The following is a 17,117-nucleotide window of genomic DNA, read 5'->3' as shown; positions in this document are numbered from 1 at the left end:
ATATAACTCTGTATGGGATGAAGGGAAAGCAGCTAAAGAATGGACAAGATAAATTATAATATCCATCTGCAAAAAAAAAGCAAGCAAAATGTACTGCAAAAATTACAGACAACTCTCCCTAACAAAGTCATGTGGGAGAAGTACATAATATTAACAGAAAGCTAAGGAAACTAACAGTAAAAAACTAGATGAGCGAACAAGATTCAGAAGAAACAGGAATACTATACACCAAATATTAATGCTAAGATTAATTGTGGAGAAAGCTCTAAGTAAAAAATTAAACATTATGCCTATTTTGTTGACTTTGGGAAAGAATTTGACAGCACAGATCAAAAAGTGGCACTGGCTGTACTCTTATGAATCTTATGGAGTAGATAGAAACCTGGTATATCTAATATAAAACATCAATGATAATGGAGAAACTATTGTGAGAAACAGGAAAGTGGTTGCAAAAAATGAGGCATGAGTAAAGAAGATCCAATATATCTCCAAGCACCTTTATCATGCTTTTGAAAAGAACAATGGATATTATAAAAATATATATATATAAGGGGAATATTAATTGAAGGTACAAGAATCAATAATTTAAGATCTGCAGGTGCAATAATTTCTGAAGAAGATAAACTACAAACAACACAAGGAAGTGAAGAAGAAAAGAGAGATGGATTAATAATGAATACTGAAAAAACTAAAGCAATGATATTCAGAGAGGAGATGAACAGAATAAAGATCAATGGAAAGCAGCTGAAAGAGGTTAGAAGTTTCATGTAGCTTGACAGCAACATGACACAGGATTCAGACTGTAAAAAAACCAGATAAGATCTCTAATAATATGAAAGTAAGCCTACAGGGGTGCTTAAGGGTCAAAGCTGTATAACTTAGAGGAGACCTCCACATAGCCTTCAAAGGAATGTGGAGAACCAACCAGGGCTTCTGACCTAATGTCCAATAATCAACTTGTCGTAGTGCACCCTGTTGGGTATCTACCTGGATACTGAACAAACGAGGATGGGCTGGCAATTTGGGATTTAGCCGACCAAATTGTATTCTTATTGGTTAAACCAAAATACAAAATGATGGTACAACATGACAAAATTTCATGCCGGCTGGGGCATCGCCTGATTAAATAAGGCCCCTATTCTTTTTGCCAGAGAACCAGGGCAAACAGCAAAAAGTCAGCTACTGGAACAAATTGAAAACACACCCCAACTCAACATCACCAAAGTTAAAGATCGGTACTATCAACATAAGAAGCCTGAATGGCCAAGAAATGGCGCTAGCGGAGGCATTAGATAAGTACCAGATCAACATAATAGGGGTGACTGAAACAAAAAAGACAAAAACTGGTGAGATCTTTCTGAGCAATAAATACAAACTGTTATATTCAGGCAATGAAAATCAAGGAAAAGAAGGAGTAGCCATAGTAATCAACACAAAATACGAGGCTCATCTTCTTAAATGGCAGGCAGTGTCAAGTAGAGTGATTTGGGTAAATATCAGAATGGAGAACTGGACAATGAGACTTATTTATGCCTATGGTCCCACAGAAGGTTCTACTAAGGTAGAAGTGGAGGAATTTTTTGAAGCTCTAGAGAAAGCTACTGACACAATGAAACAGGAAAAGTTGGTCCTTATTGGGGATCTAAATAGCAGAGTAGGAAGTGATTGTCAGACATACAAAAATGTTTTGCAAAAATTTGGAGAAAAGAGCAAAGTTAATAATAATGGCAAATACCTGTTGGATTTCTGCTTAGGACATGGACTGGTTATTACTAACACAATGTTCCAATATAAAAATGTGCAAAAATTCACATGGAGAGAAGAAGCAAGGAATAAGAAAAGTCTCATTGACTATGTTATTGTTGATAGTGATGTTTTCTCCCTGGTGCAGGACACCAGAGTGAACAGAGGATTTGAAATTGGAAGTGATCACTATTTAGTCTTGAGCATGATAAAATTGAATTTCATATTGAAAAGAATAACCTGTAAGAAAGTTTTAAAGAGAATAAAAGTTGAGCAGCTTTCAGCAGTGAACAATAGACTAAAATACACAAAGATTATTGAAGGAAAAATGAAAGAGTTTGAGAACAGGAACCAAACCTTGGAGATTCACTGGCAAGCCTTGAAGAAAACCCTGATTGATTCAGATACAGAGACATGTGGTGAAGTTGTCTGCAAGGATAGAAAAATTAGAACTTCATGGTGGACACGGGAAGTTAAAGAGGCAGTGAAGGAAAAAAAGAAAGAATATCAAAAGTTCCTGTCAAATAAGTCAGCTTTTGCTCTGAGAGAATACAGAGACAAATGCAAGAATGCTAAACACTGTGTAAAACTAACTAAACAAAAGTCATGGGAGAACTTTGGCAAGAATATAGAAAATAAATATCAAGAAGGTCGAAAAATATTCTGGAGGTTGTTGAAGAAGCTTAGGAATGGAGGAAAGAGTGCTGTAAAATTAATTAGAGATGATAAAGGTGAAATGAAAACAGGAGAAAAAGATATCCTTGAAGTATGGAGTAATTACTTTGAAAAACTGCTAAATGAAACAAGCAGTGATGACAGCACAGTGGTAAAAAACATTGACCAGGCATGCAGTCAGGAATACATATAGATACTTGAAGTAGGAAAAGCCATCAAAGGCTTGAAATGTGGAAAGGCAGCAGGAGTAGATAATATTTGACCAGAAATGCTGAAGTATGGTGGTATAATAGTCTTACAGTGGCTGCACTGCATAGTTCAGAATGCCTGGACAGAGGGACGAATTTCAGATGATTGGAGTAGAGCTCTCATAGTACCCATATATAAAAAGGGAAATAAAACTGAATGTGAGAATTACAGAGGTATATCCCTACTGAGTGTTCCTGGCAAGATCTATGCAAGTATACTTGAGAAACGGTAACGGTTGAGAATTTTGGAAGAAAAGCTTGGTGAAGAACAAGCTGGATTCAGGTCAAATAGAGGCTGTCAGGATCAGATCTTCACTTAATGAAAAATAGTCAAGAAAGCATGGGAATATAACAAAAATCTGTATTTAAGTTTTGTCGATTTGGAAAAGGCATATGACAAGGTGCCAAGAGAGAAGGTATTCAATACGCTACAGTTATATGGTGTCAATGGGGCATTATATCAAGCAATACTTAGTCTTTATTTGAGTTGTAAGTCAGCAGTTAGAATTGAATAAAGTACAGGAAGATGGTTTAATGTTAAATCTGGTGTGAGACAAGGATGTATATTATCCCCTCTGTTATTAATTATCTATATGGATCACATTACAAAGGAAAGTGGTATTAAATGATATCAACATTGGAGATGTTAATGTCAGCTGTTTGCTTTATGCAAACGATTTTATACTTCTAAATAAATCCACTACAAGTCTGCAAGATTTTCTGACTAAATTGAATAACTGTTGTAATTGATATGGTATGAATGTCAGCAATAAAAAGAAAGACAATGAAAATAGGCAGAATCATTGAAAATGTCAACTGTGTTGTGAATGAAGAACCTGTGGAACAAGTAAAACATTTCAACTATTTAGGACGATTTTTAGTGAATATGGTAAATTAAATATGGAAATAGACGACAGAATCAACAAAGCTGGTACGGTAGGAAATCAATTGAATAAATTCATATGGAATAAGAGAGAAATTAGTCGGAACACTAAATGAGCTGTATACAAGACAGTGGTCAAACCAGTTTTAACTTATGGATCTGAGAGCTGGGTCAGAAGTAAAAACCTTGAGCAAAGACTAGAGTCCGCAGATATGAGAGTCCTGAGAAAGATTATAGGTGTGAACACATGGCATCAATGGCAATATCATATTAAAAACGAGGATATTTGGAAAGAACTTGACATTGTCAGCATCCAGGAATGTGTTAGCAGAGCTAATCTCAGGTGGCATGGTCACTTAAACAGAATGGGCGAAGATAGATTAGCAAAACAAGTCTTCTCTGCCAGGTTGGCAGGAAAACGATCCAGAGCAAGACCAAGATATAGGTGGACTGATACGGTACAAAGTGCCTTCGACGATAGAAATATAAGATCTGATAATGTCGGAGTCTTGACAACTAACAGACTGATTTGGAGGAAAATTGTAGATAGGAAGTTAGTAATGATGTAATTTTTTTCATGTAGTACTATCATATCCTGTATACCCCTTGAGGGTATGTGGCAGGAATTTGATGATGATGACCTACAGGCAAAGGATAATAATTCTGGTGATTAAGCTTATGCGCATGTTTAAGGCAATTAGCAACAATAGATGACGTAATAACTAAATAAAATTTACTTATTATTCTGCAGATTTTGCCAAAAGTTAAATTATCATCTTCAGGGAAAAATACAGTTATATTAACACATGCAAGCAGGCACTACCTCAGTAAATGAAACTGAACAGGAGAAACAAGGAAACATACTCAGAAAATTATGGCATCTATTGGATTGGTTTAGTGTTCTTGGCCTTTGAAATTGAAAGTCAGCATGAGTTTTCCATATGAGTGGCAATTTAATGCAACCATATTTGTTCAGGTTAGGATAATTTGTGAGAGCAGAAGTAGATTCGAGGAAAAGCCTCTCAGATTTAAATTTACTTCAGTAGAGTATAGTGTCTTTTTTTTCCCATCAGATCCTGTGGTGGGTATGGTGTGCTAAACCTGAGTAGCCATAGATGGAAACTGATATTATCTTGGAGTTCTGATATCTTAATGTTGGCTGTCCTGCCTGTTGGCTCATTATAAGTAAGGTCGGACCTGGTCTTCAGGAAAGCAGATAAGGGATGTTAGTTTTATGTGTACTTTTTTTTAAGGATCTTGGTCACTTTTTCAGAGGTCCCATGAATATATGGAATGGTAATGGATTTGTTGTAATCTGTGTTTGGAGTGGGTGCATGGGTATTGGGGTGTCAACACAAAAGATAACAAATGAACTTTATATGAAAATAAACTGGAAAGAGAATCTAATGTAGCAAGTAATTAGAAGGAAAGTTAGTATTTTCTTGGACATCTGCAGGATATATAATAGCATTATATATCCTGCATTATATAAAGATCAAAATGTTGATGTTCAGTATAATGTACAGCATGAACAGAAGAGGATGGTCAAGATGAAAGTGGGTTCATCCATCTATTAAATCAATGACATCATTAGATACTATATAGTCATTCCGTTCCTTGGTGATGTGCCACACCAGTCCTTGCCAGGTGACCCTGCTGTATGGTTTTCTGGAGACTTCAACTTTCTGAAAACCAGTCATTCCAGTCAATGAGAGCTCACCACTTCTTTTCCAGAAAATTTGTCTTCCATTATTGTTCTGAGAAGTCCTTCCGTCCTTTCAATGCGTCCAAAGTATTTCAGCTTTCTTCTGTCAATATCCTTAAGTTTCTTGATATCCTTAAAGTTCTACCAAATGTTTCTAGCACCCATCCTTTTTTTTTTTTTTATTGGGCCCATATATGAGGTGGTATCAAAGAGTTTCGAGACTAGGTTTGTAACAGTCCAACAGATGGCAGCACAAGGCTGCAGCACAGTCACAGGGAGCACCTACCTTCATAAGTCAGTGTGCCAAAAGACATCATCCTGTGTACATCAGGAGCTATCCAACTGATGCTATTCTGACCATCTGCATTACCACATCTGCGATTTCATCATGGACAGCAAGTTAGAACAAAGAGCAAACATGAAATTCGAGGATCATTATCGTTGACGAAACTTGGGTATACAGGTACAACCCTGAGACAAAGCGACAGTCTTCACAGTGGAAGAGCCCATCATCTCCATGACCGAAAAAGGCGAGGCAGGTCCGCAGCTCAACCAAGTGCACGATCATCGTATTTTTCGACATTTGTGGCATTGTGCATCGAAAATTCGTCCTCAGGGGCCAGACGGTCAATAGCGAGTTCTTCCATCAGAACTCGCTATTGACCCTCTGGCCAATAGATGCCTTAAAACCAGGTTTTAAGGCATCTGAGGGAGGACATTCGGCAAAAGCGACCAGATCTGTGGCACGCAAAAAACTGGATGCTCCACAACGACAATGCACCCTGTCACCGAGATCTCCTCACACGAGTTTCTCACCAGAAACAACATAATCTCACTTCCGCACAAACCCTACTCGCCAGATTTGGCTCCTGCAGACTTCGCCCTCTTCCCAAAGATGAAGATCCAGCTCAAGGGTCACCGTTTTGACACCACTGCGGAGATCCAGTGAGAATTGCATGGTGATAGTGTGTAAACGTAAATAAATAAAGTAATTTCTCGTACACAGAGCTAGTCTCGAAACTTTTTGATACCACCTCGTATGAGAGGTTGGTTAGTCAACCTATAGTACGTTAGTACCGTATACGGGTGGTGGGTTGGAAAAGGAGAAACTTGTTTACATTTGTCCTTTCAGTATAAGATATCCTCAATTCTGTAACACCACATCTCAAAATCAGCTATCCTTTTCCGATCAGACTTCTTTAAGTTCCAACTCTGACATCTATAAGTCACTGTTTGGAAAAACAGCTGTATTCAGAATCTTCCATTTTGTTCCTGTGGAGAAAGATCCATCCTTCCAGATTTTAGACATGTCTGATTGTTATTTTAGTCCATGTTAGAGGCTTAATGGAGTGAAACAGTACTGAGAAAGGATTAAGAAAGATTATTTAATTCTTCCAATATTTCGTCTCAGTCACTATATTTATGGTTGCATTAAACTTCCAAAATTTGAGATCCCAGTTTACATCCTATACCACCAACAGGTACCCACAGAGGGTGCCTCACCTAGTTATGACTAATTTTTTTGTCCACGTTTCACTTAGTTTTGCTTTGCTTTTGCACATATGTGACAAACAAAATATTGGAAGAATTAAATAATATTGTTAATCCTTTGTCAATGCTGTTTCACTCCATTAAGCCTCTAGCACGAGTTTCTCCGAGCATTTAAGCTTTAAACACACCACTGTTTTAGCCATTCTCAATCTTCTTCTGATGCCTTCTGGAACAATAAAAGAAAACCTTTACAAAACTACTTAATGCCCCCCCCCCCTGCCCCAAATACACACAGCAAGGCTACAAATACAACCATATCCATACCCTACATCAGGGCTATCCAACCTTAGGTAATCCGAGGACCGCATTAGAAAAAAAAAATTTATCTGAGGGCCACATTACAATGTGTATCTGGTAATATCTGGTAATTTGGTGAGCAGCAGCAACACAACCGCATGCACATTGGAACAAAACAGTATAAGAACTCTTTGACACTTCTAATATTTGAAAAACACATGGGTATATAGTGATGTAAAAACACCAAATAAAATTATCAACATCGAGATTATTGATAAAATTCAAATATCTAAAACGCATTTGATTCAAATTGTTATTTTATTTTTTCGCTCATGAAAATCAAAACCCACAGGTGGGCTGCACAAAATCACACCACGTGCAGTGCTTTGGACAGTCCTGCCCTACATCAAAGGTGCAACATATGAACTGGGCTCACTCCTAAAACAACAGAAAATAAAATCGGCCTACAAACATCTGGGATGCATCTGCTTAAAACTGATGGTGTAATTCTACATAATTTTTGGTGCACCACCTGGTGGTCATCTGGCTTCCTGTCAGCGGTAATCACAGATGATCACCAAGGAGAGGACCAATCTTCAACCCATATAGCACCCGGAACCCCAAAGAGAAGAAAATTTTAATACAAGAGGACTTTAGAAATTTGTTAATGTAGTCTTTTTTTCCCTCCACCAGAGAGCAGGCTAGAGTAAATGATTAATGAACATTTAGATTCATCTTACTTTTATGTAGTGTAGTGTCATGTAGCTTGTATCCTGTACACATGTATGTTTTCCTAATGATGACTTCAATACAGAGGTTGAAACATCAAATGTTACTCTCTTAATGATAAATAAAGTAATTATTCTAACACGTGTGCTGTGTCTCCATAAATTCTTCACTGAATACATATGGCTGGCCTCCATATTTAAGCATTTCTGGTTGAATGTCATCTATTCCAGCTGCCTTTCACATTTCAGCTGTTTGATGTTTTTTTTCCTAACTCAAGTCTTGATATATACTCCTCTTTGCATTCCACTGGAAAATTTTTAAGTTTCTGTCTTTGCTTGTTTCATTTAACAGTCTTTCAAAATAATTACTCCAGGCAACCAGGATATCTTATCTTCAAGTTTTCATGTCACTTTTGTCATCTGATTCCTTTTATAGTATTCTTTCCTCCATTTCCAAGCTTTTATTCAATAACTTCCAGAACATTTGCCACCTGAAGTCTTCCCATGACTTTTGTTTAGCTACTTACATAAAAACTTAGCTCTCTTACATATTTCTCTGTATTCTTTTAGAGCATCTGTTGACTCATTCACCAGGAACTTTTGCTATGCTTTCTTTTTATCTAGAATTGCTTCTTTAACATCTTATGTGGTGAGGTTATCTGCAAGGATAGAAAAATAAGCTCACCACATACCTCCCTATCTGAATCAATCAATGTTTTATAATAAACTTAGTTTAATCCTTTATCCAAGTGTGAGCAAACAAAATTTGCACCTGAAAATATCTTCAGGACTAGGGTAAGGTAGTACAATGCTAGGCAACTCGTAACAAAGGTGGACAAATTAACATTACTCCTATCTTAGTATCTCCCATAATGCAAAACACATCTCCTTGCGGATATGTATAATGTTACGCATTAAGGGAAGGGCCACTACCCAGACTAGTTTCAACCTTTATTGAAGTCTCTTCAGTGGGAGCCAGGCCCAGAAGGAATAGAGAGGTCATCTTTACCTACAGGAGTTGCCAAAAGGTGTGCCACCTTTTTATTAAATTACTCTGGATATAGAGAAAGATGTTGAAAGTTTATTTTTCACTTGGTTAAACTATAATAAATTCAGTTTAATCCTTTATCCAAGTGTGAGCAAACAAAGTTTGCGCCTGAAAATATCTTCATGACTGGGGTAAGTAGTACAACACCTTCTCTAAATCCAGAATAATTTAATAAAAAGGTGGCACACCTTTTGGCAACTCCTATAGGTAAAGATGACCTCGCTATTGCTTCTTCCTGGTATCTCCAGAGTGGGGGATCAATCGACCGTGAGATGCGGTGATTGATTCATTCATTCAATCCAATATCCTTGGAGGGTAATGGATGGCAATGCTGTAGCCAATGAAGTTCTAACTGAGGCTCGGCTATTGCTGTTATTCTCCTGCCATGATCAGAGCTTTAATTGCTCAATAACACCTTATCCATACACTGTCCTCTACAGATAACGGGGAAGATGAAAAGCATTCTTGCTTCGCCCCTTTAAGCCAGTCCTTATAAGGACTATAAGGACTGGTATCTCCACTTCAGAAGAGACCTCAATAAAGGTTGAAACTAGTCTGAAGAGACCTCAATAAAGGTTGAAACTAGTCTTGGTAGTGGCCCTTCCCTTAATGCATAACATTATACATATCTGCAAGGAGATGTGTTTTGCATTATGGGAGATACTGAGATAGGAGTGATGTTAGCTTGGTCCACCTTTGCTACGAGTTGCCTGGTGTTGTACTACCTTACGCCAGTCCTGAAGAGATTTTCAGGCGCAAACTTTGTTTGCTCACACTTGGATAGAGGATTAAACTAAATTTATTACAGTCTAACCAAGTGAAAAATAAACTTTCAATCGATGTTTTCTTTAGTGTTTATTACTGAGACTCCAAGGTTTGGATCTTCTTTTCAAAATATTTCATTTTTAGTTCAATAATGTTTGTAAAGTTGAGTTTACAGTTTACCTTTAAAAGGTGTTCAATTTTAATTCTCTTTAAAACTTTCTTGATACTGTTCTTTTAAATGTGATATTCATTCTTATCCTACTTAGCACTAAATGATGGTCACTTCCAATTTCAAATCCTCTTCACACTCGTGTATCCTGAACAAGCATGAAGATATCACTATCAACAACGACACAGTCAATGAGGCTTTTCTAATTCCTTGCATTTTCTCTCCACATTAACTTGTGCACATCTTTATGTAGTATTGATAATGACTAGTCTGTATCATGAGCAGATATCCAGCAGATAACTTTCATTATTATTAACTTTGCCTTTTTCTCCAAATTTTCTCAAAATGTTCCTATATGGCTGGTGAAATTCATTTCCTACTCTGATGTTAAGATCTCCAAAAAGGACCACTTTCCTGCTTTTCTTTGTGTCAGCTGACTGCTCTAATGACTTAAAAAATTCCTCCAGTTCTTTAGGAGAACCCTTCTGTGGGACCATAGGCACAAATAACTTTCATTGTCCATTTCTCCATTTTGAATATATAACTATTTGAACTGTCTTCCAATCAAGTTTATCATCATGTTTGATGTTGAATGCTATCGCTATTCCTTCTTTCCTTGATTTAGATTTCCTAACTATAACATTCTATACTTATTTAGTAATATCTCACCTGTTTTTGTCTTCTCTGTTTCAGTAATGCTAATTACGTCCATGTGGTACTTTTCCAATTCTTCTGCAAGGCTGATTTCCTTTCTATTAATACTCCGTATATTGGTACTTCCTATCTTCAGTTCTTCTGATATCAGTTTATTAATCTTCTACTTGTTGAGTTGGAGTTTCTTCCAGCAGCTAGCCTCACTGTTTGCCTGGTCTGACCCTGATTCTCCTGTAATAATATGTGTTGTTTTCCTATACTTGTATTGTAATATCTTTATTCTCTTATATTTCTATTCTTTAGCTTTATTTTTATAATTAGCAGTGAGTGCTTTTCCTCTCGTGACCTTTCTCACTTACTCTACTGCGTATTATGTTTATCCATCTTCCGTATTTATTAGTCGTATGCCTATGAACACTGAAAAATTTATTTGTCAGACTGCGCCATCAGTATATTAGCAGGCTTTTTGACTGCAATCTGCAGTACTCGAATAGCACATATACAAGAGGTTTCAGCATATGGGCAAATTCTCCTCTGGATCCTTATTTTGGGAACTTCTACTTCTAATTGCTGCCACTTCTGCTACTAATTGCTGATGACTAACTGCCACCAACTGGCTCTTTTTGGTAACAGCAATTTGTCTTTGCTCTCTTGGCACTTGGATCTTGGCTCTCCTCTGTTGGCAAATGGACCTGGACTCTCCTCTTTGTATCTGGGGCCTTGCCTCTCCTTGTTCTCTGAAGCCACTGCTTTGGTTCGGACTCCGCTTATGGTCCGCAGCTCGCCTCCACTCTGGTTCTGACTTCTGATGACTCTCTGCTGACGAATGGAAGCCCCTTATGCTCGGCTCGGTCCCCTTTTATTTTGCAATCTCGGGTCCTTCCACTAAGGATAGTAAACCCCGAAGAATTCGGCATGACTCTTTCATCCTCTTTTAAGTTTAACCTGCTCTTTGTTCTCTTCCATGCACTCTTTTGATCGTAAGTTGCCAGCCAGCGGAAAGCCGTTTGAACCTTTCAGACTGACTTTGGAGGTGTTTATGCACAGAGCTTGTAAGCACTTTCTCATACATAAAAGTCATAAACAACCTTTCTTATGCCCTCATAGAGAGCTATTACACAACGTTCTAGCGGCAAAACATTGCCTTCGTTTTTAACACTCTAAAATATTCTCGTTAAAGGAGTATATACAGTTAATTTCCAAAGGGTTATTTACAATAATATATAGCACAAAATATACAGAGACAAACAAGGTTAATTTTACAATATTCTCATGGGACTTGACCTATGTAAAAATCGATGTAAAGCGCTTTGGTATTTTTAAGTTGCATCGAGTTTTTACACCCCCTAATCAGGAACAAACATATGAACACAACATAGGCTTTGTTTACCCCAGCGATGCACCTGCCAGCATGAAATCTCATTATGTTGTACCATCGTATATATTTGTGGTTTAAGCCAAGAGAGTACAGTTTGGTCGGCTAAGCCCTAAATTGCCAGACCATCCTCATTCGTTCAGTACCCAATGGATACCTACTAATGGGGGTGCACCACGTGAAGGTGAGCGGACATGAGGTTCGAAGCTCCAGTTCTGTATTCCTTAGAAGTTGATGTAGAGGCCTCCTCCCAGTTATGTGGCTTGACCCTTAAGTAACAATGTCTTCAGTTACCATGATATAGGAAAACAGCCATGAATATTTACATGGTTCTCAAATGCAGTGTTTTTAAAGAAATCTTTCCTCGTATTATCTAGTGGTCATTTCTACAATATGATATATACAACTGTCATGAACTAAACAAACAACTGAATAAAAATCTATTAATATAATTCCATAATTCTCTTAAGTTTTAAAATAAAATGTTATACACTATGCAACACTAAAGTTGGAATATCAAAATTATCTATATTTCTTTAACTTCTCTTAAATAATTAAACATGTATTCATAGTTATTTAAAGATAATTTGGAAATACAACATACCCCATCACATTAATTAACAATTTAGACAGTCTATCTGGATATAAACAAGACATTAATTCTTTTTTTTCTAACAAGAATAAAAATATCTTACCTCTGGAGTTGAGAAAACAGAAAATGAAGATGATACAGCAACCTCATGTTTTTCTGAAAACAAACCCTTAGTAAATATAAATGAAAAATATTTATACAATGAAACTTTTTTTAATGAAATATTAATATCTGATATTATACTTAATACACTGGACATAATTGCTGGAATTAGTTCAGATGTCATCAATTTTAGATGCTTAGTGAATGAGAAAAGGAAGGAATACTTAAATTTAACACTAAACAGATATACTCTGACGGAAGTGTTCAACTGATATGGAAATTAGCATACCTAACAAAGCCCCACAATAAGCTATAGCATTCACAGTGACTGGCCTATAAGGCTATTTTTACACAACAATATTTTTTACTAATTATTGCTGTTATTAAGCATGTAAAACACAAAAATGTATAAAATTAATAAATCTTTATTTTACAAATATTTCAATCTGAAACTAACAGATCATCTTCAGTGTTGTTAAGCAATTCCAAACAAGACAGAATAATCTATATATATATATATATATATATAATGATGAGCCATGTGAGTATAATGAAGTAAAATAGACAGTAAAATGCAGGCAAGATATGGTATAATAAGATATGGTTGATGGGAAAAACTAACAAGAATGAGACTTCCACAAATTACTGGCAAGGAGAGGCAGTCATTCCAACTTAAATTTGGGTGATATATTAACTTCTTGAACAAGGATTTGAAATTGAATATTCCATTATCAGTGTCAATTCTATAGTGCTAAACCAGATTTTGTTCCAGATTTCTTACAGGTGATATAAGACTGGTATCCTTATAATCTTATTCCCATAGAGCACCCAGTCAGTCCAAAGCAGATGGGGTGGCAATTACAGAACTTCCAATTATATGTTTGGTTTAATCCTTTATCCAAGTATAAGAAAACAAAGTTTGCACCTGAAGTATTTTCAGGACTAGGGCAACTCGTGGCAAAGGTGGTATAACTTCTCATTGCTTGCCTTAGTATCTCATAATGCAATGCATTAAGGGAAGACAGATCTGATCCGAGACTATCTGATGCCCCTAGGCAAAGAAAATTTAGGCACCCCTATAAATTGTCTATCTATATATATTTTGTCATACTCACACAAGCACACGCACACCTACACATGTGGTGCCCCTAGGTAATTGCCTAGGTTCACCTAATGATAAAACCGGTCCTGAGGGAAGGGTCACTACCCAGATCAGTTTTGACCTTTATGGAGATCTCATCAGTGGGAGCCAGACCTAGAAGTGGTGATACTAAGGTGGAAGTAAAGGAGAAGTCATATTTCCATAAACGAGTTGCCGAAAGGTGTCACACCTTATTATTAAAATTCTCTGGATTAGAGATAGCTGATGGAAGTTTTTTGACTTGGCTATGCTACCTATTATATATTTGATTTAATCCTTTATCCAAGCGTAAGCAAACAAAGTTTGCACCTGAAGTATTTTCAGGACTGTGGCAACTAGTGGCAAAGGTGGTACCTTTTATAAAGGAGATGTGCTTTGCATTATGGGATACTAAGGCAAGTGATGAGAAGTTATACCACCTTTGCCACAAGTTGCCCCAGTCCTGAAAATACTTCAGGTGCAAACTTTGTTTGCTTACACTTGGATAAAGGATTAAACCAAACATATAATTGGTAGCATAGCCAAGTGAAAAAACTTCCATCAATTACAGAACTCGGTACAAACCTGGAAAGGAAGGGAAGAAAAGAGAAATATAGGCATCATAAAAGGATCACACCCTCCATCTTTATCAGATGGAGAGAGGAATCATATGGTCTTGACCTGAGAGGTAGCTAAATGTGCAGAATTTTCAGTCGAGAGAGAGGATATATATAAAATTACAGGATTGAAGCAATGCCATGGCATGGGAACTGCAAGAGTTGGATGTTGATAGTGCATGGGAGGTGGTAAAGAAGTGTTTGAGAGAAGTAGTAGTAGTAGCAACAGACTGCATACCTCAAGTCAGAAGGATAAATCAAGTGAGAGTTAAATGGATGAATAGCATCATTAAGTAGGAGCTACAAAAAAAGAAAAATCTGCAGAGGAATTTAAAGAGAAAGGTGACCAGCAGGCATATGAGCTATACAAAACACAGGCCAGAAGGGTGACCAGTATAGTTAGAAAGGCAAAATCAGAATATGAAAGGAAATTAGCAGTGCAGGCTAAAGGTAATCCCAAAGAGGCTTTCAGTATATAAAGAAAAATTATTATGGAAGGGAGGTAATTGAAACCCAATGGTAGGGAGGTAATTGAAAAGTATATCATCCAGGTGGAAATATTGCAGTAATAAGCGAGACAAGGAATTATGTGAAAACAGAAGCAGATATTAAAGAACCTTGATCTGAATACATATATGGGATTAGATGGCATACCAGTTCCAGTTTCATGAAAGGTTGCTGGGAAATTCCACTAGTACTTTTGACACACTGTTCAGGTCTCATGTCTGGGTTGGTCTCCCAAGAGAGTGAAGAGAGGAGAAAACAGTTCCACAGCATAAATGAAGTTCCAAGACAGGTAGCAAACTGTCAACTGATCAGCATCTAAGGAGTCATGGTCAATGCGTTAGAGAAGTTGGTTAAGAGAAAATACAGGAACTGGATATTACATGGGAGGCAACGTGATTTTGTGAAGGATAGGTCATGCCTCAGTAACTTACCTTTTATAATGCAGTGACAACTGAGTTGGATAAAGGTGATGGGTTTAAAGTGATACTGCATGGAATTCTAATCAATCATTGCAGCACATAGGAATGGATATAAAGTTGGTGAACTGGATGAGAAGGTGGTTGATATCAGACAGTAGTTTATACACTAGTGGCATGTCAGAAGGCTCTGTTCTTGGGCTGCCAATATTTAATTTGTACATTAGCAATATAGGAAATCATCTGAGAGGAAACTCCAAGAGAAAAAAATTGGATGGAGCAATTTAAGGACAAGCACTATGGGCAAAGGAGAATAAATGTCAGTTTAATGTAGCAAAGTGTAAGGTTATGTATGTATTTTGGTGTGAAAAGGTTATCAGTTCTACCATATTGATGGAACGGTAGTACTCGAGGAAATTGAATTTAGAGGCATACTACTTACTGAGGGAAAACCCTGCCAAGCAGATAAGCAAGTTATTATACCTCTCTATAGGACCTTGGTAAGATCTCATCTTGTTTTAGTGATGCTTATGCCACAAGTTATGTTTCATAAATTAACACAATAACACAAAGAAAAGAGTTAATCTATTTTTTATTTAAAAGCCATGTATTTCACAACCTGAAATTTACAGGCCACTGATGACTTGTAATTTTCAGGTTGAAATATATGGCTTTTAAATAAAAATATTTATTCACTTTTTACCTTATGTTATCATGTTAATTTATGAAACAAGACCACATCTTAACTATTGTGCACAGATCTAGTCACCTGAGTTTCTTGAGGATGAGGATCCAGACAGATAGAAAAGGGGTGATAGGGTTGAGACACACACAAATTACTGAAGAGTTTTTACAGGATTAATACAGAGAACTAGAAGCCATCCTTAGAAGAGTGTTGTTAGCAAGGGTGTGAGGACTAGATATTTTTGCTTGGAGAGTGGTGAATGAATGGAATAGGTTGCCAGCATCTGTTGTGGGTGCAGAGCAAAGTATGAGAAATATTGCACAAATACTGGAGTGCTTGGCATAATGTTTAGGGACTCCCTAAAATTTGTGGACTTCATGGAATTGCTGATATATACAGGGTGGTCATAAAGTAACTTTCCTTCCCTCTTTAGAGGCATCTGTAGCTAAAACCAATAAACGGAATGAGACTAAATTTTCTATTGAACTTTTGAAGGCATGGGGAGATGATTTCCGCGAAAAAAGGATTTAGTACCAAAAGTCGCCGATAGGGGAAATTTTTGCACTGGTGGAGCTGAAAACAAGCGAATAATTACATTAAAGGCAGATAAAATGGAATAATAACATTTCGATGGTGTAAGCGACAGCCGCGTCACTCATTCCAGCTGGATATGTGGCGCGTTACAGTGATAATAAGAATAATAATAATTAAACTAAAACAACAACTTGCAAGAGACACAAAAATTAATATAGTGATTGAACTCACAGAAAATAATTGGATGTTATGAACATCCAATCCGACCCCTTATGCTCAGCTATAGAGCATGTCGCACACCGGATGCAATCTGTTGTACACAAGAAAGGTCAGCACATTAAAAATCGTGTATGTGGTCCAGAAAACATTATTTCCTGTGAGTTCAATCACTACATTAATTTCTGTGTCTCTTGCAAGTTGTCGTTTTAGTTTAATTATAAAATATTTCTGCTATTCGGGCACAGTTTTTAGTGAAGATGGCAAAATTAAATTTGGAAACAGACAGCAGAATAAGTGAAAGAACTGGTAGAGAGCCAGATGAACTTATATAGAATAAGAGAGAAATTAGCCGAAATACTACTAAAGTAGCAGTATAAAGGTAGTGTTCACACTAATTTAAGTTATGAATAAGAGAGGTAGGTTAGAAATAAAGCACTTGATCAAAGACTAGAGAATACAGATATGAGTCTTGAGAAAAATTAGGAGAGTTAACAGATGGCATTAATGACAAAATCATATTAAAAATGAAGATATTAGAAAAGAA

At 36.8% G+C, this 17,117-nt stretch overlaps 1 protein-coding gene across 3 annotated transcripts in view; it reads right to left on the bottom strand.

The window, feature by feature from the left end:
- Positions 1 to 17,117, bottom strand: part of LOC150103873 (rab-like protein 6) — a 330,329-nt gene that overhangs the window by 82,299 nt on the left and 230,913 nt on the right. For all 3 annotated transcript variants that reach the window (XM_090396585.1, XM_090396584.1, XM_090396583.1), the window contains exon 14: positions 12,477 to 12,529. In XM_090396585.1, the coding sequence (XP_090252711.1) occupies positions 12,477 to 12,529 (53 nt within the window). The remainder of the gene's footprint in view (positions 1 to 12,476; positions 12,530 to 17,117) is intronic.

Source organism: Typopeltis vanoorti, chromosome 8 (assembly GCF_054136105.1).
Source record: "Typopeltis vanoorti isolate ZY-2024b chromosome 8, IOZ_Tvanoo_1.0, whole genome shotgun sequence".
Classification (NCBI taxonomy): Eukaryota; Metazoa; Arthropoda; class Arachnida; order Uropygi; family Thelyphonidae; genus Typopeltis; species Typopeltis vanoorti.
Note: the sequence above shows the minus strand (reverse complement) of the source record. Positions and strands in the feature narration are given on the sequence as shown.